The sequence below is a fragment of the Photinus pyralis genome, unplaced genomic scaffold (genome assembly GCF_008802855.1).
Source record: "Photinus pyralis isolate 1611_PpyrPB1 unplaced genomic scaffold, Ppyr1.3 Ppyr1.4_LG10, whole genome shotgun sequence".
NCBI classification, from domain to species: Eukaryota; Metazoa; Arthropoda; class Insecta; order Coleoptera; family Lampyridae; genus Photinus; species Photinus pyralis.
Genome location: NW_022170250.1, coordinates 12877378 through 12902412, shown reverse-complemented (window position 1 = coordinate 12902412; position 25035 = coordinate 12877378). Strand labels below are relative to the sequence as shown.

The window sequence follows — 25035 nt, the reverse complement described above, 5'->3', positions numbered from 1 at the left end:
TCATGCGTGTCTACGAGATGGCGCTGATTACTAACGCTATAATAGAATCTTCATGGCTGTTTTAATTTAGAACATATAGTTTCTTCTGAAATTACCGTGACATTCTCTTCTTAAAATTATCTTGAAATCGCCTACGGAATTTCCCGAATAATCATTGCAAGCATTGACCTCCTCAAGTTCTGTTAAGTGTAAACTTGTCATGATTTTCCATACCCCCAGCTCTCCCGGTGCTCCGTTCTCCGCCAAAACGTCCAGCACTTACAACTTGTGTACCAATCTCCCAGAAAGAAACCTTTCATGGCCCTCATAAAATAATCATAAGCATGCAGATTGTCCTTTAGTGGAAAACATAACACCTGGGGGTATGGAATACCGCCTAGCACAAAGAGAATCTAATTACCTTTCCCTGAACACTATCACAACAGTTGCTTTTGAGATAGGGTCATCAAATCTCGCTTTAGTTGAGGGGTATTCCATAACACCCTGATGGTACATTCTCTACCAAAACGTCCACCCCTTAAAAAATTTTGTATCGAAAAAAATATGTTGATTGTTCTAAATATTTTTGAGGAATGCATAGCACCGGGGGCTCCGAATACCGCCCCAGCACAAAGAAAATCGATTACCTTTCCATGAACACTATCACAACACTTGCTATCAAGATATTAAATCTAGTTTGCTAAAGAGTATTCCATAACCCCCCGGTGATGCATTTTACCCCAAACGGTTCACCCCTTAGATTGTGTATCGAATCTCTCCCAGAAAAATATGCTGCAAGCATGCAAATTGTCCTAAATATTTTGGAGAATTTAGTACCGAGAGTTACAAGGAAGGGGATCTCAAAAGCAATAGTTTTTGGGGAAATGTCCATAGGACAAATGCACCTCTGACATCACTGGGAGGTATATAACAGGTTCTTTGCGAAAATGAGAATGCTATAGTGCTGTTCCCAGGATTCGAGATTTCTTCAAAGATCTAAGAGATGCAAACATCAGACAAGAAAATAAACCTCAGTAAAAAATTCAAAAAAAATCTGTCCAAAAAAATATGGAGGGGTGGGGTTCACAAAAACAATGTTTGAAACAAAAATTAATTATTTTTTGTTCTTTCAACTAAAAGAACCACCTTACAAATACCTACTTAAACACGATGTGACAAGGAAATCTATACACTTAATAATAAGATTTAATTACTTAAGACTAAAATGACGAAGTCCACAAAAACTGATACAAAATTCTGACGATAAAGATATAAAAATCTAATAAATAATATGACTATCTCTACAAATGGTACGATTTACACTTTTTTCTTATCGGAATGAGTAAAATGACTTCGGACATCGCCATTTCAAAATACAACTTAATCATCATCGCCTCCATCATTCTCTTCGTTATCCTCGTCCTCGGAGTCTTTGCCTTTGTCATCTTTTCGCGGGCGCCCTCGACGTCCTACAATAACAGTAGCTGTACATTTGGTTGGATTCGTTGTCCTAGGCATCTTTTTCTTTGAATTTTTGAGCCGTTTTTACTCAGTACGGCAGAATTGGAGTGACAACGTACCTGTAGCTGATTTGGCCTTTGGTTTCGCTGGTGCTTTCTTCTTGGTAGAGCCCTTTGGTCGTCCACGGCCCCGTTTCGGTGCAACATCGTCCTCATCGCCGCTCTCGACCTGTTTCACCTCCTAAAAAACGACAAGTTATCACAGGAATTACTCGGAAGATCGAATACCTTCCGCTGTCTTTTTTTGCTTTCGGCCTTCTCACCGGCTTTATCGGCGGCGGCCGCTTTGCGTCCGCGTTTCGCTGGTGCTGTCGCTTCGTCAGACATGTTGGCGATCTTTGATTTACGCGAAAAACCTAAAAGCAAGCTTCAAATTATCGAGAAACGCGCGCGCGCCATTCTTAAAATGTACAACTCTCACAGTCAACACCCAAATATTTTGCTGGTCAACCGGGAAGGGTACGCGCAATTGAGGTTAGGCGACGGTAAAAGCAAAAAATTAGCTACGATTTGATGGGAAAAGCGAGCGAAAGGACCCCCGGGACACGTCGGAATTAATTTTTGAAATAAACTACAAAGGCTACAAAGCAAGCTGCGTCCAGAGCATAGCGGCCATGCTTGTTCATAACATTCAATCAATTCCGTCGAAATTTATTTGCCGTGCAACTACGACAGCCAGAAAAATGAGCGTTGCCTCGTAATTTTCGGCGAAAAAACTACTTTTTTTGAGTGCAAACGGCGTTAGGCAAATAAATTTCCCTCGAAAGAAATTAATGTTTGAATAGAAGTAAATAAATCGACTCACCCTGGCGAGTTGTTCCAAAAAACAGACGAGAGTGTTAAAACCGTAGCGTTCCGTTTGAGGGCGCTCACTATGCGCGCGAAAGTTTTCACCAATCGCCGCGTACGTACGTCACCTTCAACTTATGTACCTAATTTAAATTTTAACGGACGGGCTGTTTTCGATTAACCCCGTGCAAGTGGCGGGGTTAATTTCACCATGTATCAATAAACCAAAACTGGTTGGAATCGTTGACCTTTTTTTTTGTATACGAGAAAACTTACGCGCTGCTTATAATGAAAAATGGACAGTTTCTAAAGGTCCAAACTACAAAAAAGGGATGCAAATCCTCAGCGTCAGGTTTCCTTCGTCCCACCACCATGTCTTAATTTTGTATCCACCTGGCTTCAAAATCAAACCTTATATCTATTCTTAAAGGTTACAGTGGTACATTCTTCTCCCAGAGTGTCTGTGTAAAAGAAGTTACGTACCTAAGTGTAGAGAATGGGAAAATGAGACAATCTCGGAAAATATGACCTACAGGCCTAAAAAACTGCGTTTGGCAGTTGGAACAATAAGTTTATTTATTGTTCTCAGTAGTAGATAGTCTCTTATCAGATCTCTCTACCAGGGTCCTCTCTAGTATATAGTTATTCACTCCCTTCTCTTCTTCCTAAGCGTTTCCATGGAAAGGTAATCGATTTTCTCTGCGCTGGGGGGCATTGCATACCCCCCCCCCCCCAGTTCCCTAGGTGCTATGCGTCCCCCCAAAACATTTAGCAATTAGCATGTTTATGATTAATTTTTCAGGGGGACCATCAGTTTCTTTTTTCGGGAAATATTTGATACACAAGTTCTAAGGGCTGCATGTACAGAAGAGATCATACCACCGGGGGGTCTGGAGTACCCCCCAGCTCGTATGATCCTGATACAGAATTGGCAAATTTTTAAATCGAATGAAAGCTTTGAAATAATTCTGACAGAGCTAGAAAAAGACCTCTTCGTATATTATGTTCTCCTAGTAGCACGATACCTTTTGCATAAGTTTGTCGACAAGTAACAGGTGTAGTATTAGGAAAAGAAACACCTCCTCGCACTCATATGATCCAAAATATTGAGCAAAATCAGATTTTCAAGTCTTTAACCTTAGCAAGCTTTTCTGCGCCCTTAAAGAAATCTTAAATAGTCTTTAAGTGTATTTTTTTCTTGAATTTGCAAAAAGAGGCTAAATCATTAGCAGGCATTTACACACCGAACAGCTGTGCCTCTAACACCATCAAGGAACTTTTATGACTCCTTCTTCTTCTTAACGCCTTTAAGAGACACTAATAAACTCAAACGGTCTCCTTGATAGTTTTAAAACAGAGCCTTTAACAGAATTTATGTCTTTAGAAAGAGACTTCAAGGGTCTCAAAGGGAAGGGCGAATGATTATGTGTATTGGCCCAGAGAATACATTACAATCTTGTCCCACATAATGGATAAGGGACTGCAGGATCGCAAGGAGCAGGTAAGCACAGAAAGGGTTTCTCTTAAAACATTATTGATGTATTTACTTTAGTATGTTAACAACCTACAACCTATAACATCTGATTTCTAGCTCCGTTTATCTTTTAGTTAATAAATTAACAAATAAATACTATAAGGCATCCTTCTTTTGGAATAATTTACACCATTTTAACCAATTTAACCCATCAAACCAGGTTTCGTCTAATTACAAAAAAGTATTGCTGATTAGTAAATAAACTGCGTAATACGTATCAAATCACAACATTTCGACTGAGCAAGAAAAATCATTCAGCAGTCTCGTTAAAGAAGATTTTCGTTACAACAATATCACCGGTACTCAACGTTTGAGTCGTAACGCTGGTGCGATTATCGTCGGCCGACGTCGAATCACAGTCCTCGTTACTTTGAATACTCACGAAACAGTTCGTAGGTGACAATATTCTAACGTTCTCATTAAAATAGGCACTACGAGATGTGTTACTAATTTTATGGCAATTGCAGCAGCATTTGCTGTCCGACTCATTGTCGCTCGGCAAATGAGTGGCAGCACTAAGAATCGCCTCTAATTTATCAATTTTTACTAAACGATCTATTTTACTATCGTTCAAAATCGAGTCCATTAACTGCATCGACTCGGTCAGGCTCGTCGGCTCGGAGGTTTTCGGCGAGATCGCCTCGCTCTCCAAGCTCGGGTAGTCGCACTCCTCGTCCGAACTCGACATATCTCGGTCCTGATTTAAATTCTCGAGCTTCTCCAATTTCTTCGCTATCTTCGTCGACGACTTCAGCTTCTCCTTTTCCTCCTCCGAGAGCTCGATGTACCTTTACAAAGTGTCGGGCGTTAATCGTCGTTGCGCCACGGTTTGGCAACTTACCGTAGCAGGCGCACCTCCCGATTGCTCAGTACGATACTTTTGAGCGGTTGAGATAGCTTCACGCGCAGCTCCGCGACCTCCGTGCCGATTTTGCGCTGGCGCTTTCGAAGTTTGATGTCGTCGGGGGTGATGTTGATGTAAATCTGGGAAATTTGAGGTTAGGGATCTAGAGAATTTGAGGTTAACCGACCTGTTCGTAACACAAATCCATCATCAGGTCGCGATTCTGGGGCAAAATCGCCTGGCACATCGGCCGATAGATGTGCTCGTGCAGGCTAAAGACATCGCCGGCCGCGTACAAAATCATATCCTTCGAAAGGGGCCTTCGCGACCAGAACTTCTGGTCGCGCTTGTAGATATTCTTCAGCTGCTCCTTCATCGGATTCGCCGGCGCATTGTAGTACTCGCACAGGACGTTCAGCGCGATACTCTTCGCCTTGTAAACCGCACGGCCCGACTCCTGAAACGAGAGGACGGAGTGGGCGGCCTGCGTGTCGAAGACGCCGCGCAGAATTATGTTGAATTGCTGATGCAAGTTGACGGAGTCGTTGCGACAGTCGTGCATAATCTAAAAACTAGAGAGTTAGCGGAGATACGGGGGGGGGGGGGGAAGTGACCCGAACCTTTATAATATGCGGAGATTCTAGTAGGCGTCTCAGACCGGCGTCGAGCATGGCCGGGCAAGAGATTAAATCGAAAATGTAAATGGAACCCGAGCTCGTGGCGATTTGCATCAGCGTGAGTTGACCCTTCAGGCCCAAGTTGATGCCTTCGCAGTCGAAACCGACGACGACTTTATCGTCGGTGAAAGGCCAGGGGTCAGCGTCGCCCCGATCACCCTGAAAATTGTCGGTGATGTCCGCGATCACCGAGTTACACTCCCGAACGCTGCAGACGACGCGCGTGTTCTGTAGAAGCTTGACTTTCCACGAGTCCGTGTAATTCTGGGTCTGGTTGAGCAAATTCTGACGATCCCGTCCCGTGTTCTCTTGCAGAGTCTTTAAAACCAAAGTGTTGATGCGCTGTTTCAGGCTCTGATTGTAATTGGCATTTTTGGCCGGTTTAGGCGGGTCCTCCTTCGGTGGCGCGGTGACTTCCACCTTCACGGGTAGCTTCGGTTGACGTAACCGTTCATTGTTACCTGTTAGGAATAGTATACAATTTAGAAATGGCCACGAAGAGGATGTTTGAGGTCAATTAAATTAAGGGTTGGGGGGGGGGGGAGATTCGCCTTGTGGAGGGTTAAAGTAGCGTAGATTCAGGGTTCGTATTTGATTTCTGTCTAAATGCCAAATCCTTAACAGAACAGTTCCCTAGCTCAATTGTGTGTATTTATGTTATGTAGTTCAGAGGGCGAGCGAGATGAGGCGGCGCAGCTGCTAAAACCGAGTATATCCCGTTCAAAACATCATTGCCGGCTATGGAACACCCCCCAGTAAACGAAAATTGTATGACCCTTTCCCTACAATCATGAAGCGCCACACAAATCATACACACAAAAATCTAGTAATATACTGGGCAGAGACTTGTTATAACTAGACCGCGCGTAACGTAGATTTTACTATAAACGCCTGTTGTCAAGATAGGATAGGCAACCAACTGTTCATCGCGGGGCAGACGTACGTTCTGCAGCTTGCTTTAGCCATGTTTATTCTAAATTTTAGTAGCAAAAAAAGATAACATATAGCTGTTAACTATTTAATCGAATTTGTTGGTATTTTATTTGAACTAAATTGGTATATAACTGCCTTACTCTAGTCCTAATTTGATTTATATGTGTATTTTAGTGGTGAACACGTATGGGAAAATATACTCTTAAAACTAAAGATATAAGTAGTAAGATATGATTATTTAGCGGATTTTGTTTCAATATATGCCTATCCAAAAATCCAAATGGGCTGTAACTGTTATTTATTTTTCTTAGACTGCTGATAACCATTTTGTTTACAACGCGGTGTGGTGTGGATTGAATGAAAAACCTGAACACATTTTCAGCAATTTGGCAAATTTTTAATGCATCGCTTGATACGTGCAACAATCCTCCACGATTTTTTCTAGTTAAAAGCTTTGAATGACTCTCTGATGCGAATATCGCATCTGCACATATGGAACATTTAACAGACTTAGCTATTTTTCTTGTAACAAAACCTGAAATATACTTAGTACCAGTAAGTACTTAGTTACGTCTATACCTAATAGGCAAATAGGTATTGCCGTTGTCTTGCTGGTAAAGGATGTCGAATAATAGTTCTACGTTATTTTAAGTGAATGGGAAAGTCGAAAACGCTCGGTATTGCATTATTTTTTAACACCTTCGTAGGTATCTTTCTAAAATCGGCTTCATTCCCCGCAAATGCACTATGGTGGGAGTAAATTTTTCTCTTCGAATGGCTCTGATCCATTGGCCCTTTAAACTTGTATCCGTTGAAAATCAGCATATTATTTAAAAATTTATCGACAGAGTACATGTTGATAAGCACAAGTTAACCTAAGTTTATTGGTTTATTATCAACAGAAATGTATCTGTTCACTAATTCGAGCTAATCACGAGAATGATTAATGAACGGAACATCTAAAATAACGGCTTATTTCATTGTATTGCATATCATCTCAGCGATTTTTGCCCCGCGGTGCATTGTGTGTTGCATACTGTGTCGACAACACCTTAGATACGTTAAGCGCAGTCTAGTTATAGCAAGTCTCTGATACTGGGAGTATTCCATACCCCCCTTCCCCACCCGTACTATAGTAACACTCATATGGGCGTTGAGTTCTACGCATGCGCCAATTCCAAGCATGGCTGTTATCTAAACTCACTGAAGGTCATCATGGTTGTTGCCTGAAAAAAAAATTTTCTCAGAACGACCGGGAAAAAACCACTAGATCAAAAGTTACAGCCCTTTGAATTTTTTGTCGAAATTGGTTTCTAGTCTATAACTTTTGATTGAGAGGTCTAATAGAAAAAGTACGACTCGTTTTGGATTCTAAGCACCAAAATTAATACGAAAAAGTGTTTTCCCGAGAAACTTTGGTGCAGTCGATTTTTGGTAAAAAGGAAGTGTATACACTGCCTTGAACCTCACTGTCTGGCTGAACACTATATGCCTCGAGCAAGACAATCGACCTTGAAGGCAGTGCGCAGAACTCGCGTCTAGGTTTCCTTCTCAGCAATATTAGTTCAGGCAAGAACCCTACCGTTTAACCTTCAGTGGGGTTTTAGTTTAAACAACAACCACAATCGCATTGAATTTAGACAACAACCTACCTTCCGTAGCATTCAGTTTAAACAACAATCACGATGACCTTTCAGTGACATAAGTTTAGACAAGAACCCTAGTTAGTTTAGACAATAACCATGATGACCTTCAATAACATTGAGATTAGACAACAAATATGCTTAGAATTGGCGCATACACAGAACTCAATGTTCTTTCATATCGATGTTACTATACTACACTCCCCCCCCCCCTCCCGGTTTATTTTATTTTTCGAAATACGCCCCAACGCCTGTCGTGATACTTTAAAAGAGGGCCAACTAAACTACTTGGATACTCAGACGATATGTAGTTCCCCGAGTGAGGGGGCGCATGTCCCGTCGCAAGAAAACATTCCTTGAGATGACATACTCCCCAGTAAATGAAAATTGTATGACCCTTTCCCTCTTCCCTTTACCACGCTAGATGTACAAGCTACATACTACTTTCTCATTTCTTATGGGCGCCATTTTGGACTTTTACTTTAACTGCACCTGCATAAACGAGACGAATTGCGGTCATTTCTTTTGTTGCAGTAAAATTTGCGAATTAATTTATATACAGGGTGTCCCATTTATCTTGAGACAGTCCATTACCAATACTTTTCTGAAGACACTCTTCCAAAAGCGCAATTTTTAATTTAAGCTTTGAAGCTGTTCTGTCAAGAATACTACACACAATTTTACATATTTATGGATGAATAGTCGTTGCTAACTTCCCGCTTAATATGCAAATCTATTGCTAAAATGCAATTGCTAACTTCACACAATAAATTTTACTCTAAAGCCCCTCTTTACTAATTTACATACCCCTCGCACTAGCAGGTGCCTTTTCTATGTACTTTTCGGTATCAACATCATTCGCCAAATTTTTCGCGTTCTTGATCTCCTGCACGGAGTTGAGCTTAGGATCCTGATTGAGCATTTGGGCGTTTATGTGCTTCTCGTTTATTCTCGGATGATTAATCAACGTGACCAGATTCGCCTGTATGTGGAAGCAATCGTTGAATAGACGAAGAAAGCTCGTCAATTGAGCGGGCGTATTGAACAAGTTCGTCCACATGTTCTCGGGTAAATTGCAGCTGACGATCTGAAACAGCTGCTCCACCAGAATCGGTCCCTTCACCTCAATGCATTGCGCTAAAAAATCGAGCAGAGTTTGCGTGACTTCCGGATCGATGTTGATTATGGGATTGAAGTGGAGCTCCTGCGTGTGCAGCTTAATACTGTCGAAGTTTTTTAGCGTCACCGTCTCGTTCTCGTCTGATATCACAAACGAATCGGGATGCTTGAGCAAAAATTCGCGAAACTCGTAGAAATGCTGCCCGGAGACGTGCCTCACCTCCGGACTCGCTTGGGAGCGATGCCCGAGTAGGCTCCGTATGGGCACCTCGGTTCCCTCGCCGTATTGCGCCAACTTCTCAGAAAAATATTCGACGGCCTGATCGCCGTAATCCTTCTTGCCTGAAACGTAAATAATCAGTTGGTCTTACGAAACGCAAAATCCTACCTAATCCCTTCTGTACGTCGCGACTATGAAACGTGTTAATGTTGACATAGTCACCCTCAATGACAAATAGCGACGGATACTGAACTAGAAACTTTTTGAGGCCGTTTTGCGAACCGCCAGCGATCTGCCTCATTTCTTTCGTAAAACCGCGCGAGCCGAACTGACAACTCAAGTCGTGTAGCGTACGGGGTTCCCCTTTATCCAAGAGCCGCTCGAAGAAGAACAGTAAGGTCATATTGCGGGCCTGCTCATATTGTTTCGATTCCATCTTTACACTGAATCACAGAACCATATTGTAAAAAAACTGCAACAAATTCCCAATTCGGTGGTCATAGTCATTAACAAATTTATTCACGTACCTACCTACCAATTGTGTAAAAGGAGTGGTTTAATTGGAGGCACAACTTCCCTAATTGAAATGCATATGATATGTTAAAAAATGAAGAGTTTATCTTCATTAAGACACGCTAAAAAAACCTAATTAAAACTAATAATAAATTAAAAAAAGATTAACAAAGTTTCATAACAAATTTAGACTTGGAAGTTGGCCGGCCATTTTGAATTCCTTTCACTTGTCACCTTTTGTTTTCGTTTCGCACGTGACGTTGGCTAAAATCTTTCCCATTACTTAAATACTTCAAAAGAAAAATATACACACAAAATATTGATTCTTTAATATCAACTGCAAATTTTCTTATTTGCGTGCCCGTAACTGGAGCAATTTGCCTGATGTGGACAGTTTCCGCCGAAGATCTTCTCGGCCAGCGAGCGTACGTGATCTTCGAATTTTGGAAAAAAGGAAGGTTATACACTGCCTTTTTTGTCCCGAAAAAAAAAATTGTCTCAGATCGACCCGGAAAAAATTTTTTCTTATAGAACGTGGCCTGTTCAAACAGTTCCAAGATTGGGCTGCTAGTTCAAAAGTTACAGCCCTTTGAATTTTCTTTCGAAATTGGTTTCTAGTCTATAACTTTTGATTGAAAAGTCTGATCGAAAAAGTACGAATTGTTTTGGATTCTACGCATCAAAATTAATAAGAAAAAGTGTTTTCCCGAAAAATTTTGGTGCAGTCGATTTTTGGTAAAAAAGGAAGGTTATACACTGCCTTTTTTTGCTTCGAAAAAAAAATTCTCAGATCGTCCCGGAAAAAAATTTTTCTTATTGAACGTGGCCTGTAGAATCCATAATTTCAAACAGTTCCAAGATTGCGCTACTAGTTCAAAAGTTACAGCCCTTTGAATTTTCTTTCGAAATTGGTTTCTAGTTTATAACTTTTGATTGAGAAGTCTGATCGAAAAAGTACGAATTGTTTTGGATTCTACGCACCAAAATTAATAAGAAAAAGTGTTTTCCCGAGAAATGTGGTGCAGTCGATTTTTGGTAAAAAAGGAAGGTTATACCTGCCTTTTTTGAACCCCGAAATAAAAATTGTCTCAGATCGACCCGGAAAAAAATTTTAAACGCTTGGGCCGATTCGGTTCAAACTTTCCACAGTTGACCTACAGTGCGAAGAAAAAATGGGTTCAAATCGGCCGAATACCAATACAAATGTTGTGTGTAAGTTGGGTTGCATAACTGTCAGGTATATCAAATCTATTGACAATGAGTCAAATCCACTGACTCTTGTAGCAGGTTTCCCGCTACGAGTGGGGCCGCGCTACCAGCCGTGTAGCGAAAAAGTTCGCTACAAGTCGCGGGGACACGCTACCGCTCCGTGAGAGGCGTTCATATAAAGCAAGCCAATCTGCAGGGCTTCAAAAACGCCTCGTGAGAAATGACCCTTAGGCCTGCTTTACTGTGAACTTTTCAGAACTATGTTAGCAATGCTGGTTGGCGCTTTCCACCATGTAACATACATGTAGCATAGTGATAACTAACAAATTGGTGCAATAATTTCAAAAAATTTTATTTGTTAAAATTTAAATAACAATTTTCTAAATAAATGTATTCATAGCAACGTAAAGTAGACATTACCAATTATTAAAAATACAATTTCTCAACAGAAATTATAACAATAAAAAAAAGAAAAAGGATCGGCAACAAAATGCTCAGTTTAACAATTCCTGTCCCGACTGCCCACGGAAAAAATTTTGCACCGCCCAAAGTGACAAATACTGACTATTTTTTTTGAGACACTTTACTTTATAAAGCGAAAAAAAAACAAAAAACAATTTAGAGAGCAGGCCAGGAACCGGCGGGACACAGATTACCAACAATTTAAAAAGAAACCGAAAACCGTACGAAAATAACGTCTGTACAAATCACTTGAGTACGTAACGAAATCGAATATTCGAGAGCAGTTGAGAAGTGGCACGACGTGAATCTCATTACGTACTCGTTTTCCCCCCTCTTCCAATATAAAATTTTAAAAAAACCTACCGCTCCATTAACTGTCAAACTAAAATCATTCTATGAACGCAAAGCATCCGTTTGGGTTAGTAAATTGAAACGGCCAATTTAAGTACAAGGGGAGCGGGGGAGGGGCGTGTCGCATATTTAAATACGGCGAGAAAGCCAATGCGTACACTACAAAAGCCTGTTTACTGTTAGGCGACGGGACGGGTGCAACGAGATCGCCCTTCATTGCGGGCAAAAAAGAACGACCTGTCCCCGTCCCTCGCGTAAACCTTTCGTTTTTATAAAATATCTTTTTTGCTATTATGTTACATACATTTTTACATATTTATACTTCTGGATTAACAAACATAACAAAATTATAAATCACCTCTCTTTCTCTCATATTGCTTACACCCTCGTCCTCTTTCTCTCTTTACCGCGCGCAAGCTGCGCGCCTCTTGATTACCGTTTTGTATACGTAATATACAGCCATAAAATTCAACTAATTTTCCTACTCCGAATAAAAATGCACCATGCATCAGAAACTAGTTTTCAAGCTCTAGAAATAAATATATCGTTAACACGCTTAATTAATAATTACAATTGATCGCTGAAGTATTTCACTTTTCCGTTAGTTTGATTTAATGCATCTTCCCAAGCTGAAAAGAAAAAAGTGCGTGAGAGACGTGTCTTATCGACGGGGGTGCCCCCCCCACGGACAGCTCATGAATCAGCGTTTATTAAACAAAATTCCTAACTGTCATAATGACCTCAAATTCAAAATCATGCTTTTAGTACCACTAACATCAAATAAATAATATGATGACAAGTCGGTGAAAGGCAGGCAGATGCGCATTTTGGTCTAGACTGTAGCACTTTGAGCTTGAGCTCTGCGCATGCGTCATTCTGATTACGCCTGTGGTGTCATATATACAGGGTCGGTATTAGCTGGTTCTCACACTCAAATCGAGATATAGACATGAAAATTAGAACGCTTCCATTAGAAATTATTCCTTATATTTTTAGGTTAAAAAAAATTTATTTTTAACACATGGTTTTTGCGTGCGATCACCATTTGATGAAAATGTGCACAGTGTGATTATGCAACGAACGAGAAATCATTTAACTCACAATACTTCGAAATATTTAAAATGTGCACAGTGTAATTTTGCAACACATCAACACCATGTCCTGAAATGGTATCTCTTAATTCACAAAACCCCAAGGGATTTAAAATATGCCTGTAATGTAATGCATAATAGACAATTTGATTCATTCAACACCCAGTGTCATTTTGTTTATATACAAAAACAAAAGTACAAAAAATACCCATAGATTTTACTTCATTTACTAACATTCATATGACCGCCATCTTGAAAAAAAAAATTAAGTCGGTGGTAATTTTTTGTACTTTTTTCTTTGTATTTTTTGAACATTTTAAGCAAATTTAATTGAAATAACAAAGTTCAGCCGCCATCTTTGATTTGGACTGAATTCATGGGCCAGGATTAATGGCCATTGAATACGCTACAACAGACACAAGTGTGTGTATATTCAAACGGAATAATAAACACTTTTAGAGCGCCATCTTATGGGCTACAACAAAATGAGCTATCCATGGGGTATTCTCTCGGCGAAAATACTTACACAGTCCGATAAAATTGACGATTTTATCGTGATTATGCTTGTGGAAAACTTCGGGCACATGAAAGCGAGTAGTGAAATATTCACAAACGTCGTCCGATAACAATTGTTCGTTCACCTCGAATCCGAAGGTTAGATCGGACACCTCCTTCCCGTTATCGCTTAAAATAACGACGGCGGGCCTCGAATTAGTTCTATCACTATCACAGGGATTCGACGTATATTGCACTTGCGACTGTTCACATTTATTACTTAAAGCGGGTACTACGTAGTGATTTGCGATTAAGTCGGAATAATTTAAGCCGTAAGTCTTTTGCAACTGCTTAAAATGCATTTTTTCAATTGTCTGCACGTCGGGAATATTATGAAGCAACACCGGTACGTTCGCACAAATTTCGCCGTCGACTTTGTTAAGTGTTCTACTCTGCACGTTATTTTTGATATTCTTCACGTTGTTGGTCGACGATATCTTGTTGATCTTCTTCTCGACGACCACCTTACTCTGCCAATCCTCGCTGGGAACGTTAATCGGCGAGCGATCGCGGGGCACCGTCGGTTCCCCCTTCCACTTCGGACGTTCCAGCGAATTCGTGTGCTTGGCGATTTCCGCGTACGAAATCGGCAAGTTTAGATTGGCCGAGTCCACGATGTTCATGTGTTCCGTGTCGATGGGTAACGAGTGTACGGAATCGACGTCGGACGAGTCGTTCGACTTGTCGCTTTGAGGTACGGAGCACGCGGATTTTCTCCTGGGTTCGGGCGACGAGGCGCGATTCGGGTCGTCGCGCAAATTCATCGCGTAGTGCTGGCGTCTGCTGCTCATCGAATTGCGCACCTTCTTCGATTTCTTCTTCTTGGTAACGACGCGGAAGTCGGCGCTTTCTAAATTTTCCGCGGAGGCGTGGAACGGTAAACTCTGCAAAACCAATGCACCCATTAGTATATTTATAGGGGAAAAAATTCAAAGTAATTTATATGCAGTTCTCCATTTTGTGGGAGGAGCAAATTTTGATTTTGACGCTTTAACATGAAAACTATTTGAGTCGCACAAGGGATTTCAATAAACACGCAATTAATTAACATGTATTCAGAAAATAAATAAAACAGAATCTCTGAAAGAAAGAAAAGCCTACAAAGCATACCATAATACCCCGCACACAGGCGGTCGACAAAAAATCTTCATTATTTTTTTAAGAATCCAAATAATCTGCTCCTGAAAGGTTGCCGATATTCAGGCGCTAGCAGCTTCTAAATTTCACTTGTTCTTGAGAACACTGAGCCTGATGACAAAATCTGGTTTGATGAGTAAGATGAATTTTCGGTGACTGCTCGGACGGTAGAAACCTTTACTAAGCAGACAATCACAACCAGGCTTTGTAGGAACGCGTCCACACTTACGCCGAAATAACGCGCACTTCGAGCATCTTCTAACAGCGATAAGAACACGTGCGTTAATTAAATTTCGTCCGATAAAAACTCCTTATCGCAATCAAATTAAAACCAAAAATTACACATCTAACAAATTTCTTAGGGGAAAAACAAACACTACAATACAACATTTCATACCCCTCAGAGGACCTAATAGTTTTTGGGAAGATTACCACATCCTGTACTTCTACTAAGAAGTACGATAGGAAACGCAGTGCGAGGGGGTCACCCCCCAGCAGCACCATCAATAAAGAATGACGCGAGAATTCCTTCTATTTCCCTTAGTACCCTCATGGTAACCTTTGCAAAAAGGTAATCAAGTCTTCGTATACTGGGGGATATTCCATACCCCCCACAGCCATGCTCCCCGCTATAAAACGTTCTTTCCCTAGAGGTCTTAATAGTTTTTGGGAAGATTACCACATCCTTTTTCACTAAGAAGTACGATAAGAAACGAAGTAACGGGAGGGGGCGCATATCTATCTAAGATCCTTCGGGTTTTGGTAATTGCGAGTATTAGTACTTTATTTTTATGTTAATGTTCAGAGTAGAAATTACACTGGAATTGGAGAAGTAAGAGAGTAAGTGAGTACAGTAACTAATTTTCCTTCCTTGTAATCAAAGAAGACCCTAGAGCTACTCTCCCGATGAGACGGTAATCCCTAAAAATTATTCTCGCTCAAACAAAAAGAAATATTTTCAAAATGGACATTACCGACAAGCAGAACTGAGAAAAATGGCAGAATTTCCCCAGCAGCACCCTTAACAAAGGACTCAATAATTTCTTCCCTATTTTCCTTAGTACCCTCATGGTAACCCCTCGAAAAAAGTAAGACCTCCCGGTGCTATGCTCTCCACTATAAAAAGTTCATCTCTCAAAAATCATAATAGGTTTTGGCTCGGGTTTTGGGAAGATTGTCACCTCCTTTTCTACTAAGAGTAAAACAGGGAACGCAATACCATGAGGTCTAGGGGGTGACTTTTGTGTCCTTTGGGTTTCGGTGTGTAAACTAACTTTGAGTTACTGCAGCACACCTGGTTTTAGGTATCTACGAGTGTTACTGGGTTATTTTTATGTTAATGTCCAGAGTAAAGAGGTTGCACTGTAATGTAATTGTAAAATGCAAAATGGAGACGTAAGGCTCTTTTTCCTTCCATGTAATCAATGACGACCCTAGAGCTACTCTCGCGGTAATGAGAGAGGAACTCCCTAAAATTTATTGTCTCGCTCACACAAAAACAAATGTTATAAAATGGACGTTACCGACAAGCAGAACTGAGAAAAAAGGCCGTACCTCAGAATTTCCCCAAGATCTCCGTTCGCGCGGCCTCTCGATGTTACTCTTCGTACCCCTCAAAGGAACTTTGCCTGCATCGCACTCCTTAAAATTAAAATCGTCCAATTTGCTAACACAAATCTCCTCCAACGAGTTGCTCTTCTGCATCTTCTCCGTCTTGCCCTTCGATCGGATCCTCTGCTTTTTCGCGTTGCTCGTCTTGCTCTTGTGATCGCTCGCCTTCTTGCTCTCCTGCTCGCCGAGAAACTCCATGATCTTGTCGACGTCGTGCGCGATATCGCTCCTGTGACCGACAACCTAACCGCACTTAAGTTAGAAACGAGACGAAGGAGGATAACGGGGATACTTACATCCTTTCCCTCTAGAACGACAACGTTTTTATCGGCCGGCTGAATCTTCTTCTTCTTGTTCTTCTTGCTGTCGCCCTGGCCGACGGCGTTACCGTTCTCGTCCACTTTCTGAAATATACAATGTTATTGCTTTAGTTCAGTAGGAGCTGGTGGTGGTTTCCATGGCAACAAATGTACTGACACACTGGGGGGGGGGGGGGGGACTACCACGGAAAGATTAAGTAATCGAACACTTACCTTGTCCTCGACGTACTTTGGTATGGGAAAAATATTGCGGCTGTGTAAGCTAGGCAGTAGATATTCGGGAATGCAATTGGTCGCCGAAATCGTCTCCAAAGGCTTGGCGTACGCGATCTCCTTCTCCAGGATCTTATCGGTGGTCCTCTCCAAGGCGGATACGGTGAGGCTATCGTCGACGTTCGCGCTTCCGCCGCATATGTCGAGGTTGAATCGCGACGTGTACTTGGTGGTTACGCGAGGTATGCGGACGTCCGTCTCCGGCTCGTTGTACTCCTGATTGAGGGAGTCGTGCTCGAGCAGGCTTTCGGATTCCATCTCGATCGCGGTGTACTCCGCCTTTTTGTCCTCCGTTTTTTTACGAGCCATCTCTTCGAAAAACTGCTTGTCATAGAAGGAGGTGACGCCCGCGTTTACGTTGCATGGCAGGCTGCCGCCTTGGCGCTGGCGCGTGCTGACGTTCTTTGTGAGACGGTGCAGGTGACTGGTCGGCGCATACAAGTTCTCTTCAGCCAGATTGTTTAGGCTACCGCCGTGCGTTAAGTTCTCCGATACCGATGTGGGCTGACGGCGCCGCCTCGTGCGATGCTTAGCGGTCGTGTTGTAGTAGCGAACCGATTCTTTTCCGCTGGCGCTCGTCGCTCGCGCCTTTCTATCATCCTCTTCGGCCTTCTCTAGTAAATTCTGGGAAAAGAGGGCGGGATGAGCGGGTTGTGCTACGGGGAGGAAGGAGACATACCTGAAACAGTTCGCTTTTGCCGACACGATCTTTGGGAGTTTTGTAACTGATGGCCTCATCGAGAAGGGCTTTCAGTCCGACGTCGTCCAATCCCGACACGGAGGCTTCCTAAAATCAACCCACGCACGTGATAAAAACATTTTCCTGGATAGAAATAAAATTAATAAAAAGATTACGCCCAAATTGCTACGTCATTATTCTTTAAGGAGGCGATTAATTGGGTTATGTGATACTTACGTATTTCAATTAAAAAACGTTTAGGCACGCAGTTATGGGTAGAATTGATCGATTTAAATAGAAATTAAAGAGAATTGAAGGCAAAAACATCGCTTGATACGTCAGCGTATGAGGGCGGCCATTTGCACTCATTCGACGTATCGCAAAATTCTAACGAAAATCGATTTCTTCTCGAAATTTACATCTTCCAACAATTGGGGAACATAAACAAGCTTTCCCCGACCCTTTTACTAACGACAAAAGGATTTTGGCGTGCAAATTTTGACGAGAAACTGCAACAAAGACGAGACGGATACGTACTTTGTTAACGGCGGCGGATGAGGTTATTTCCAAGTTAGTGTCTGCCGTCGCCGTTTTTGTTTTATCGCCTTTATCTGGTGCTTTCGGCGCATTGTCGTTTTCAGGCGATGGGGCCATCTCCAACCCCCCGTCACACTTTAAAAACACTGGCTTAACAGTCCGCAATTTTAAAGGTTAGACGCTGTCCGCGCGCCGACATTTTTCGCCCTTCAGTCCCTATACCGTGAGCACATAGTTTTAGAATTTTTTTTTCAAAACAAAATCACATTTCTTCGACAGCCATTATGAAACATTTGCAAAAAAATTTAGGGGAACGAACGCAACACGTCGTTAAAATTTATAACTAAAATTTAGTCACCAAACGTCATCTTAAAAACACGAAAAGCACCAAAATTAATCCAATCCATACTTTATCTGTTGTTAAAAAAACCCAGAAAAAAGTTAATGCAAATGAAATTACACAATCGAGTTTATTGTGTTTTTTAAATATTGCAGCCGCGTTCCGGTCACAAGGTCAACGGTTGCAGAAGGCCACCGCTAATTCTCACTCGTAACGAGACGCCACTGGCAAACTTAAAATTTCGCCAGTGGCCTCAAATTTTGATTTTTCTTTTACTGCAAGAGATGTCTTTGAAACGACATTTCCCCCTATCACCGTGAACGCTTTCAGCCGAATTAGCGGTACCGAGTTACTTATATCATACAACACATTTTCCGCCTAATTGTAGGCAACCCATCGTACGATCACAAGTTTATTGCTCCGTACCTGCGTACTTTATTACTGTTTCTTCCCCTATTACGTCTACTTCCGTTGCTGTTCAAACACTTTGAGGAGCCCTTTCCACTTTATTTTTGGAGCCCCTTGTTTTTCTCCTCCCACTTCTCTCTGGCCTCTTGTCTCCTGTATCTTCTTCGTTAGTCTTTGTTTACCCTGTTGTAAATTTTCATTCTTTTGCGCCTCTCTTCCTTCACGTTCTGTTATGACCGCCCTCCACGTCACCTTTACGTGTAGGCACTTCAGGTTTTTTGCTTCTGTCATCATGCTACCCTCCCTCAAAAACTGCGCCACAGTTGCTCTAAATGCACACAAGCCGGGCTCTGAAAAGGGATCCGGTAACGGGGCAGGCTCCTTGAAAGAGAAGACGGCACCAACACGGAGCCTTTTTCAAGGACCCGATGGTAGACCCAGCTCCTATTCGCAAGAAGAATAGCGCACATAGCCAAGATGCGCCGGCTCGATAGTAAAACCTTGGATCAAGTGGGCCCCTTGCGCCTAAGGCTGTGTCTGGGTCGTTGGTGGACAGTCCGACGTCAGAGAACAAGCGTCTCAGATCGAAGGCAAGCACTCCAGGGGCTGTCGCAAGGTTTCTGGTGCACCACAAAGCTATGTGCACGTTGCAGGCTAATAGTGGCCATTGTTCCGGGGTCGTAGTTTCCTAACATCGCGAAAGAGCTCATGTAGGGGACTCTTGAACAGGTGGTGCAGTAGTCATGGCCCCTCCTAGATTCCCGTCTGACCTGGAAAGGACACATTGAGCGAATAAGCAAAAAGGCCACTGCATGTCTATGGGCTATGAACGTGGGAAGGAATACATAATGATGACGCGACTGAATAAAAAACAAAATGTCAAATAAGCGTCTAAAACTTAACGCCAAAGAACACACAGGGCACGTTAAATATCTGACCAGGAGAAATCTGGGGCCCAACAGCGCTTGGGCACTCTTTTCCGACTGCCGTGAAACAGGTTGAAGAACAACGCTATTCCAAACACCAATCAATCTCTCATAAAACAACAACTGACGATAAAGAGAGGGAAGCTTTGCTATTCAATTGTGCAAGGGTTGATCTCGGATTTCCTAACCTCAATCTTAAAAAAATTTGCAATTTTAATCAAAAACAATGTAATTTTCACAATTGCTTGTAATAATTCTCATACAAATCTCTATAATGCGAATAGGGAAGACCTTCGAAAACTCTGGTATCGGGTATACAACTTTGGAACGGCATTTCGATCCACAGTTCGAGACACTCCTGCATCTTTTTGTTTATATTGGACGTGCCGGCCTTCGATTTGATTATAGACCTCAATTTGTCGATCGCGTAATTTACGTACGACTCTTGATCGAGAAGATCGAGCGTGCCTGAAGTCAAAACAAGTTACAGAAATTCTTCGAGAGCGGGCAGTTACCGTTCTCTAAGCGAGCGTTGAATGTGTACGCCGACGATTTTAAAAACAGCAACCTTTCCCTTTGACGAACTACGTTTATTAGCATCACCTCAGGCGGGCACCAAACGTCAGGGAACAGCGCCAGAGTGTATTGTAGCATGTTCGAATCGTACGGCTCAAAGGTATGGTAGCCCATGTGGTTCGATTTCGTCATTCGGCAATATTCGAGGGGATACTTCAGGAATGTGTTGATTTCGATCGAGCAAACATTGTTGTTCAATAGCTGCAGCCAATTGCAGTCGGAGGTGAACTTCCCCAATTTCCTCGCCAGCAGGCTACAATCGCCGCGCATCTGCTCCATTGTACCGTGCACTTGCCTCGACATGTTTTGCTTGACGGCCACGGTCTCAAACGTACCAATCTGAAAATGGGGCCGATCACGTCGTGTCAGTGAGTGCGTCGCTTACGATGTCTTTGTCGACCCGAGCCACCTCCTCTTCCGTTTGTGCCAAGTTTACATCGTTTATGCGACGCAAGAATGAGTTGATCAAGTGTCGCAAGTGCGGAATCGCCCTGGTCAATCCGGATTCGCTCGGTTTTACCCTCGATAACGATGTCAAATCCCCAAGATCCTGAGGGACAAACTTAATTTTAAGAGATAGGCGAGACACTTACTATATCGGAGATTGTGCTTTCGAGGCGGGCGATGCGCGATCTCAATTGAAGCGTTTTCAATTCCAGGTCGATGTGGGTCCAATACAAAGATGGCGTAATTGGCGTGGAACTATCTTTCTTCCTAAAAAGACATCCGGTGTTAGTCCGGCAAGCAGTGACAGAATTAGGCCCCCATTCCTACAAAGCTAGATCAGTTCTACTTAATCTTGTGTCACAGTGCTTGTGGTCGCGCGAAAGCGTCACCGGGGAGGTATCCTGCAGTGGTTCCATTGTCATTTCCAGAACACCCCCCTGACATTACGGTGGGTTAGAGGGAAAAGGTCGTTGAGTCTTTCTTTGTTGGGTGGTTTGAAATCCTCGCCACGTTTTTAAGTCATGGGGGGGTGGGGGGTATAATACCCCCCCCCCCCGCCCACCAGTCCTAAGCGATACTATTGAAGAAGAGAATCTGCTCATCTTTCCAAGAACTATTATAAGAGTCCAGATAACTAAACGTTTTGTCAGGGAAAGCGTTACCAGGGGGCATGGAATACCCCCTCCACCAGTATATTATACAGTGATATTCATGTAGAAATAGACATAGGGATTTCCTATAGGAATTTCTTATGTCTACTTTTACATGATAAAAAGTCTCCTGAAAGACGCCTAATTTTATGCAACCAGAATAACCCCTTGAAACAAATAAAGATCTGGCTGTCATATTAATTATTAAAGCGATTCAAATTAATTAATATGACAGGCAGATCCTCATTTGTTTCACATAGTTACTTTGGTTGCATATAATTAGGCGTCTTTCAGGAGACTTTTTATCATGTAAAAGTAGACATAGGAAATCTCTATGTCTACTTCTACATGAATATCACTCTATGCAGTAGTTCCATTGTCATTTCCAGAAAACCCCCATGACAGTACTGAGGGTTAGAGGGAAAAGGTCGAGTCTTCCTTTGTTGGGTGGTTTGAAATCCTCGCCACATTATTAAGGCTTTGGTGGGGGTATTTCCTATCCCCTCAAACCCCCTAGTCCTAAGCAATACTATTTTGCAGAAGCGAATCAGATCTTCCCAAAAACTATTATGGGAGTCCTGAAAACGTTTTGCGAGTGAAAGCATTACCAGAGGGTCTGGAATACCTCCCTGTATATTATATGCAGTGGTTCCATTGTCATTTCCAAAAAAACTCCCATAGCCCAAGTTCGCCGGGTGTGCGAGGTGAGGCGACGCAGCCACCGAAAGTAAGCAAATATCCAATCCAAGAAAACGAGATTTTAAGAGAAATTTATATGGGGTTCAGAACGAATTCAGTAATTTCGGCCCCAAATTCAACAGGGTTCTTACTTGGATCAAGTGGAACCTACATATATGTTATATTTTAAAAGTACACACTCTAAGAATAGAAAGAAAATCTGAACAAGTAAAAAGGTTTTGTTTTTACTAGAAGCGTTTATGGTTAAACTTTAGAGATTTTCATAAGTAAAAAAGTTGCAGTCTGCGCATGCGTGGATTTGATTTTTACTATGTGCGATATGTTTGCTTTTCATAATGACATTTGTAGTTTTCGATTTTTACTACATGTGATATGTTTTTCTTTACTAGAAGCATCTATGGTTAAAATTTCAATGAAATATCTTGATAAATAAAGAAGTTGGCACTGACTGCGCATGCGCACATCTAATTTTTGCAATGTCAGTTATGTTTGCCTTTAACAGAAGCATCTGTGATTAAAATTTCAAAAAGATATCTCGATAAATAACAGTTGATATTGCGCTTCCTGCGCATGCGAGCATTAATCTGATGTTTACAATATGGGATACGTTTGCTTACACTAAAAGCATCTTCTAGCAAATGTATGCAAACATATCGCATATTGCACACAACATGTGTGCGCATGCGCGGACTACGCAATGCCAACTTTATATACTTCTTTTAAAGTTTAACCATAGACGTCTATATCTAGTGACTTTACATAGACGCTATTAGTAGCGCGCATAGCTGTCCTTTGGGGAACTACTGCTCAATGCATGGAAAATGCGCTAAACTTTTTACTTGTCTTTGTATGCCTTCAGTTGAAATCAAATAAGGGCTATTACAGTAAAACAGATATCTAGCTTTTTAAAAATGGATCATGCGAGACCAACCGCAAGTGGCCACTGACTTACATAGGCACAATCGCATCCAGTACCCCCATCGATAGGTCATGCAATTGACTCTCGTTATCCCTGCAAATATACTCGCATACTTCACGACGATTGTAGCCAAAAAGACCTCGAATTGAATCTTGCAGTATTCTGTCCTTCGAAATTGAAGAGTCGTAAGCGGTCCCATCCATAATTACGGGCGAACTGGCTCGTACAGGCAGGAAGTGTGATTCCGTCAGCAGACCGAGAGAATCGTTATCGCTCGACGATCCAAGCTGTCGCTCTGTGCACGACTCACTTTCGATTATCCTTTCAAGGCGTGCAATACACTCTCGGACCGTGTCCTAAAATGAACCAATGAAAATGTCACGAATCACATTATTTTAAATTGCCGGCTTCCGGATACCGGGCAAAATCGGTCAGCCAAATAGCTTGGACCAGATCTGAACCTCAAATTAAGGTAGTGGCTAATCGTTATTTTTTGTGGTCCAAAAGAAAACAGCCTACTTACACAAACCACCGTGTCATTCTCGCAATCGGTTTCTACCGGTGTCAGATTACAAGCAAGTGTCAACTGCTCTCTCACTTCTGAAATTTCCGCCCCCAACTGTGCACATTTCCGATTCAGTAAGTGACTGTAATTGCGAACCTGCCGAATCTGCGATCGGAGCACGTCGATCTTCAAATCTAAACATACACCGTGCACGTTTCACACGTCCAACTCGAACTTTTCGCTTACATTTCATCCTGACACTTTTGGCGAGAGCGTCCAAATCGGATTTGAGCTTGGTAATTTGCTCGTTTACGTTCGACACGTTTTTACACAGCGACTGTTTCCTCTTCCACAACTCCATCTCCTTGACGGGATGCTTGAATTCGTTTTGTAGCTGGAAAACGGGGGCGCTTGACAACGGGGGCTACGATTGTAACTTACCGACCACTTGTACGTTCAATTCCGATGAAGAGAAGCGCTTTATTAGGATGTTATTACGAATGCGTGCGATTTCGTTCTTCGGCTTAACTTGTTGCATAAGCTGTTCCCAGATTAACGCGGTGTTGGGATTACAAAAGCTAAAAGTTCACAACTGGGAATGCGATCAGTCCGAATTGGGGTACTTACGGATCAAAGCTACTCGGCATTTTGCCTTGATATCCCATTATTTTTAACCAGCTTTTAAAACGTTCGTGTGTCTCCATTTCGCTTTGAATGGTTTATTGTTCCTTTAAATCACTTTAAATACAATAATAAATAACGGACTTTTGTTCAAAAAATGCGCTTGCGCCATTTTGTTTTCAAAACAAAGTTGTGGGTGCATTCAAAGTCAAAATAATTTGGGAGCGATCAACAAGTCGTGGCTTACAGAGCTTTACAAAACTCAAAGGACTTTAGCAGCTCCATACTGAATACATACAGGGCAATTTCTAACTTCCCTACCAAACTGAAATGGTAACAATTAAAATAAAGTTTTGATCAAATTCTAATATTAAAGAAGGTTAGGTAAAACGTTTATTTTGATCCCCTATTCCCCTCTAGTAACCATTTTAGTTTGGTAGGGAGGGTAGAAATCACCCTGTATATGCTCAAGACCACAGCTTTAGATTTTATGCCGCAGACCCCGCTTGACCTGATGCTTTACCCTCGAATCGGCGGTTCCTGGCCATCGTGTTCTGTGCCCCAGTCCTCTATTCTTCTTGCGAAAAGGAGCTAGTCTGCAACCAGGACCTGCGTGGAGTCGTTCTCTCTTTCGAGGAGCCTGCCCCGGTAACCGGGCCCCTTTTGAGGGCCAAACTTGTTGGTCCCTCCTAACGATAGCCAGAAGGACCCGACGATCCACTTATAATCGTCATGGCCCACATCGACTACAGGAGTCACTTTACGATCATTCAGGTTTCTGCAGTAGGCGTCCCCCTATATCGGGCGCTTTAGGGTAAAATAGCAAGGAGCATCAAGAAGGATTGCGGACATAGATATTTTGGGAAAGAAATAAAAAATCGCTACCGAGAATCAGGAAGAGGTTGGATATAAACACCGTAGAATAGGAGATGGAGGAGGTGCCCATAT

General features: G+C 42.2%; 4 protein-coding genes across 8 annotated transcripts; all 4 read right to left on the bottom strand.

Moving 5' to 3' along the window:
* Nucleotides 1-1167: 1167 nt before the first annotated feature.
* On the bottom strand, nt 1168-2420 carry LOC116161623 (high mobility group protein HMGI-C-like). Its single transcript, XM_031475035.1, has 4 exons — nt 2305-2420; nt 1728-1855; nt 1560-1680; nt 1168-1448 (listed from the first exon to the last, which is right to left on the bottom strand). The coding sequence occupies exons 2-4, from the start codon at nt 1824-1826 to the stop codon at nt 1360-1362; spliced, it is 309 nt and encodes a 102-aa protein (XP_031330895.1). The 5' UTR covers nt 1827-1855; nt 2305-2420; the 3' UTR covers nt 1168-1359.
* Nucleotides 2421-3896: 1476 nt separating this feature from the next.
* On the bottom strand, nt 3897-10004 carry LOC116161061 (egalitarian protein homolog). Of its 3 annotated transcripts, none has more exons than XM_031474259.1 (7): nt 9786-10004; nt 9427-9730; nt 8727-9380; nt 5287-5804; nt 4854-5231; nt 4664-4806; nt 3897-4610 (listed from the first exon to the last, which is right to left on the bottom strand). In XM_031474259.1, exons 2-7 carry the CDS (start codon nt 9692-9694, stop codon nt 4073-4075), a joined length of 2499 nt encoding a protein of 832 aa, XP_031330119.1. In that variant the 5' UTR covers nt 9695-9730; nt 9786-10004; the 3' UTR covers nt 3897-4072. The 3 variants fall into 3 exon arrangements, with proteins under 3 accessions (XP_031330119.1, XP_031330121.1, XP_031330120.1); XM_031474261.1 differs by having other exon boundaries at nt 9794-10004; XM_031474260.1 differs by having other exon boundaries at nt 9790-10003.
* A 1312-nt stretch (nt 10005-11316) lies between these two features.
* Nucleotides 11317-18397, bottom strand: LOC116161060. The gene is made up of 7 exons (XM_031474258.1): nt 17997-18397; nt 17460-17567; nt 16721-17404; nt 16484-16591; nt 16131-16430; nt 13411-14323; nt 11317-12422 (listed from the first exon to the last, which is right to left on the bottom strand). The coding sequence occupies exons 1-7, from the start codon at nt 18111-18113 to the stop codon at nt 12361-12363; spliced, it is 2292 nt and encodes a 763-aa protein (XP_031330118.1). The 5' UTR covers nt 18114-18397; the 3' UTR covers nt 11317-12360.
* Nucleotides 18398-19867: 1470 nt separating this feature from the next.
* On the bottom strand, nt 19868-24293 carry LOC116161059. 3 transcript variants are annotated; one of them, XM_031474256.1, is made up of 9 exons: nt 24094-24293; nt 23921-24044; nt 23713-23860; nt 23485-23660; nt 22995-23317; nt 20840-20960; nt 20632-20796; nt 20186-20585; nt 19868-20138 (listed from the first exon to the last, which is right to left on the bottom strand). In XM_031474256.1, exons 1-9 carry the CDS (start codon nt 24168-24170, stop codon nt 19906-19908), a joined length of 1767 nt encoding a protein of 588 aa, XP_031330116.1. In that variant the 5' UTR covers nt 24171-24293; the 3' UTR covers nt 19868-19905. The 3 variants fall into 3 exon arrangements, with proteins under 3 accessions (XP_031330116.1, XP_031330115.1, XP_031330117.1); XM_031474255.1 differs by having other exon boundaries at nt 23912-24044; nt 24094-24292; XM_031474257.1 differs by having other exon boundaries at nt 23908-24044; nt 24094-24291.
* Nucleotides 24294-25035: the final 742 nt, after the last annotated feature.

What these genes read in the sequence shown, in the direction of transcription:
- LOC116161623 (XM_031475035.1), bottom strand. Translation starts at nt 1,826, where the DNA reads ATGTCTGACGAAGCGACAGCACCAGCGAAACGCGGACGCAAAGCGGCC. An exon ending in GCAAAAAAAGACAGCGGAAG is followed by an intron (nt 1,681 to 1,727) that starts GTATTCGATCTT and finishes GTCGTTTTTTAG; the next exon opens with GAGGTGAAACAGGTCGAGAG. An exon ending in AAAGGCCAAATCAGCTACAG is followed by an intron (nt 1,449 to 1,559) that starts GTACGTTGTCAC and finishes CTGTTATTGTAG; the next exon opens with GACGTCGAGGGCGCCCGCGA.
- LOC116161061 (XM_031474259.1), bottom strand. Translation starts at nt 9,694, where the DNA reads ATGGAATCGAAACAATATGAGCAGGCCCGCAATATGACCTTACTGTTC. An exon ending in GGCACCTGCTAGTGCGAGGG is followed by an intron (nt 5,805 to 8,726) that starts GTATGTAAATTA and finishes TATTCCTAACAG; the next exon opens with GTAACAATGAACGGTTACGT. An exon ending in CGGGAGGTGCGCCTGCTACG is followed by an intron (nt 4,611 to 4,663) that starts GTAAGTTGCCAA and finishes CACTTTGTAAAG; the next exon opens with GTACATCGAGCTCTCGGAGG.
- LOC116161060 (XM_031474258.1), bottom strand. Translation starts at nt 18,113, where the DNA reads ATGGCCCCATCGCCTGAAAACGACAATGCGCCGAAAGCACCAGATAAA. An exon ending in GCAAAAGCGAACTGTTTCAG is followed by an intron (nt 17,405 to 17,459) that starts GTATGTCTCCTT and finishes CTCTTTTCCCAG; the next exon opens with AATTTACTAGAGAAGGCCGA. An exon ending in TCGTTCTAGAGGGAAAGGAT is followed by an intron (nt 16,431 to 16,483) that starts GTAAGTATCCCC and finishes AAGTGCGGTTAG; the next exon opens with GTTGTCGGTCACAGGAGCGA.
- LOC116161059 (XM_031474255.1), bottom strand. Translation starts at nt 24,170, where the DNA reads ATGGAGACACACGAACGTTTTAAAAGCTGGTTAAAAATAATGGGATAT. An exon ending in CGGAATTGAACGTACAAGTG is followed by an intron (nt 23,861 to 23,911) that starts GTCGGTAAGTTA and finishes CCCGTTTTCCAG; the next exon opens with CTACAAAACGAATTCAAGCA. An exon ending in AGAATGACACGGTGGTTTGT is followed by an intron (nt 23,318 to 23,484) that starts GTAAGTAGGCTG and finishes GGTTCATTTTAG; the next exon opens with GACACGGTCCGAGAGTGTAT.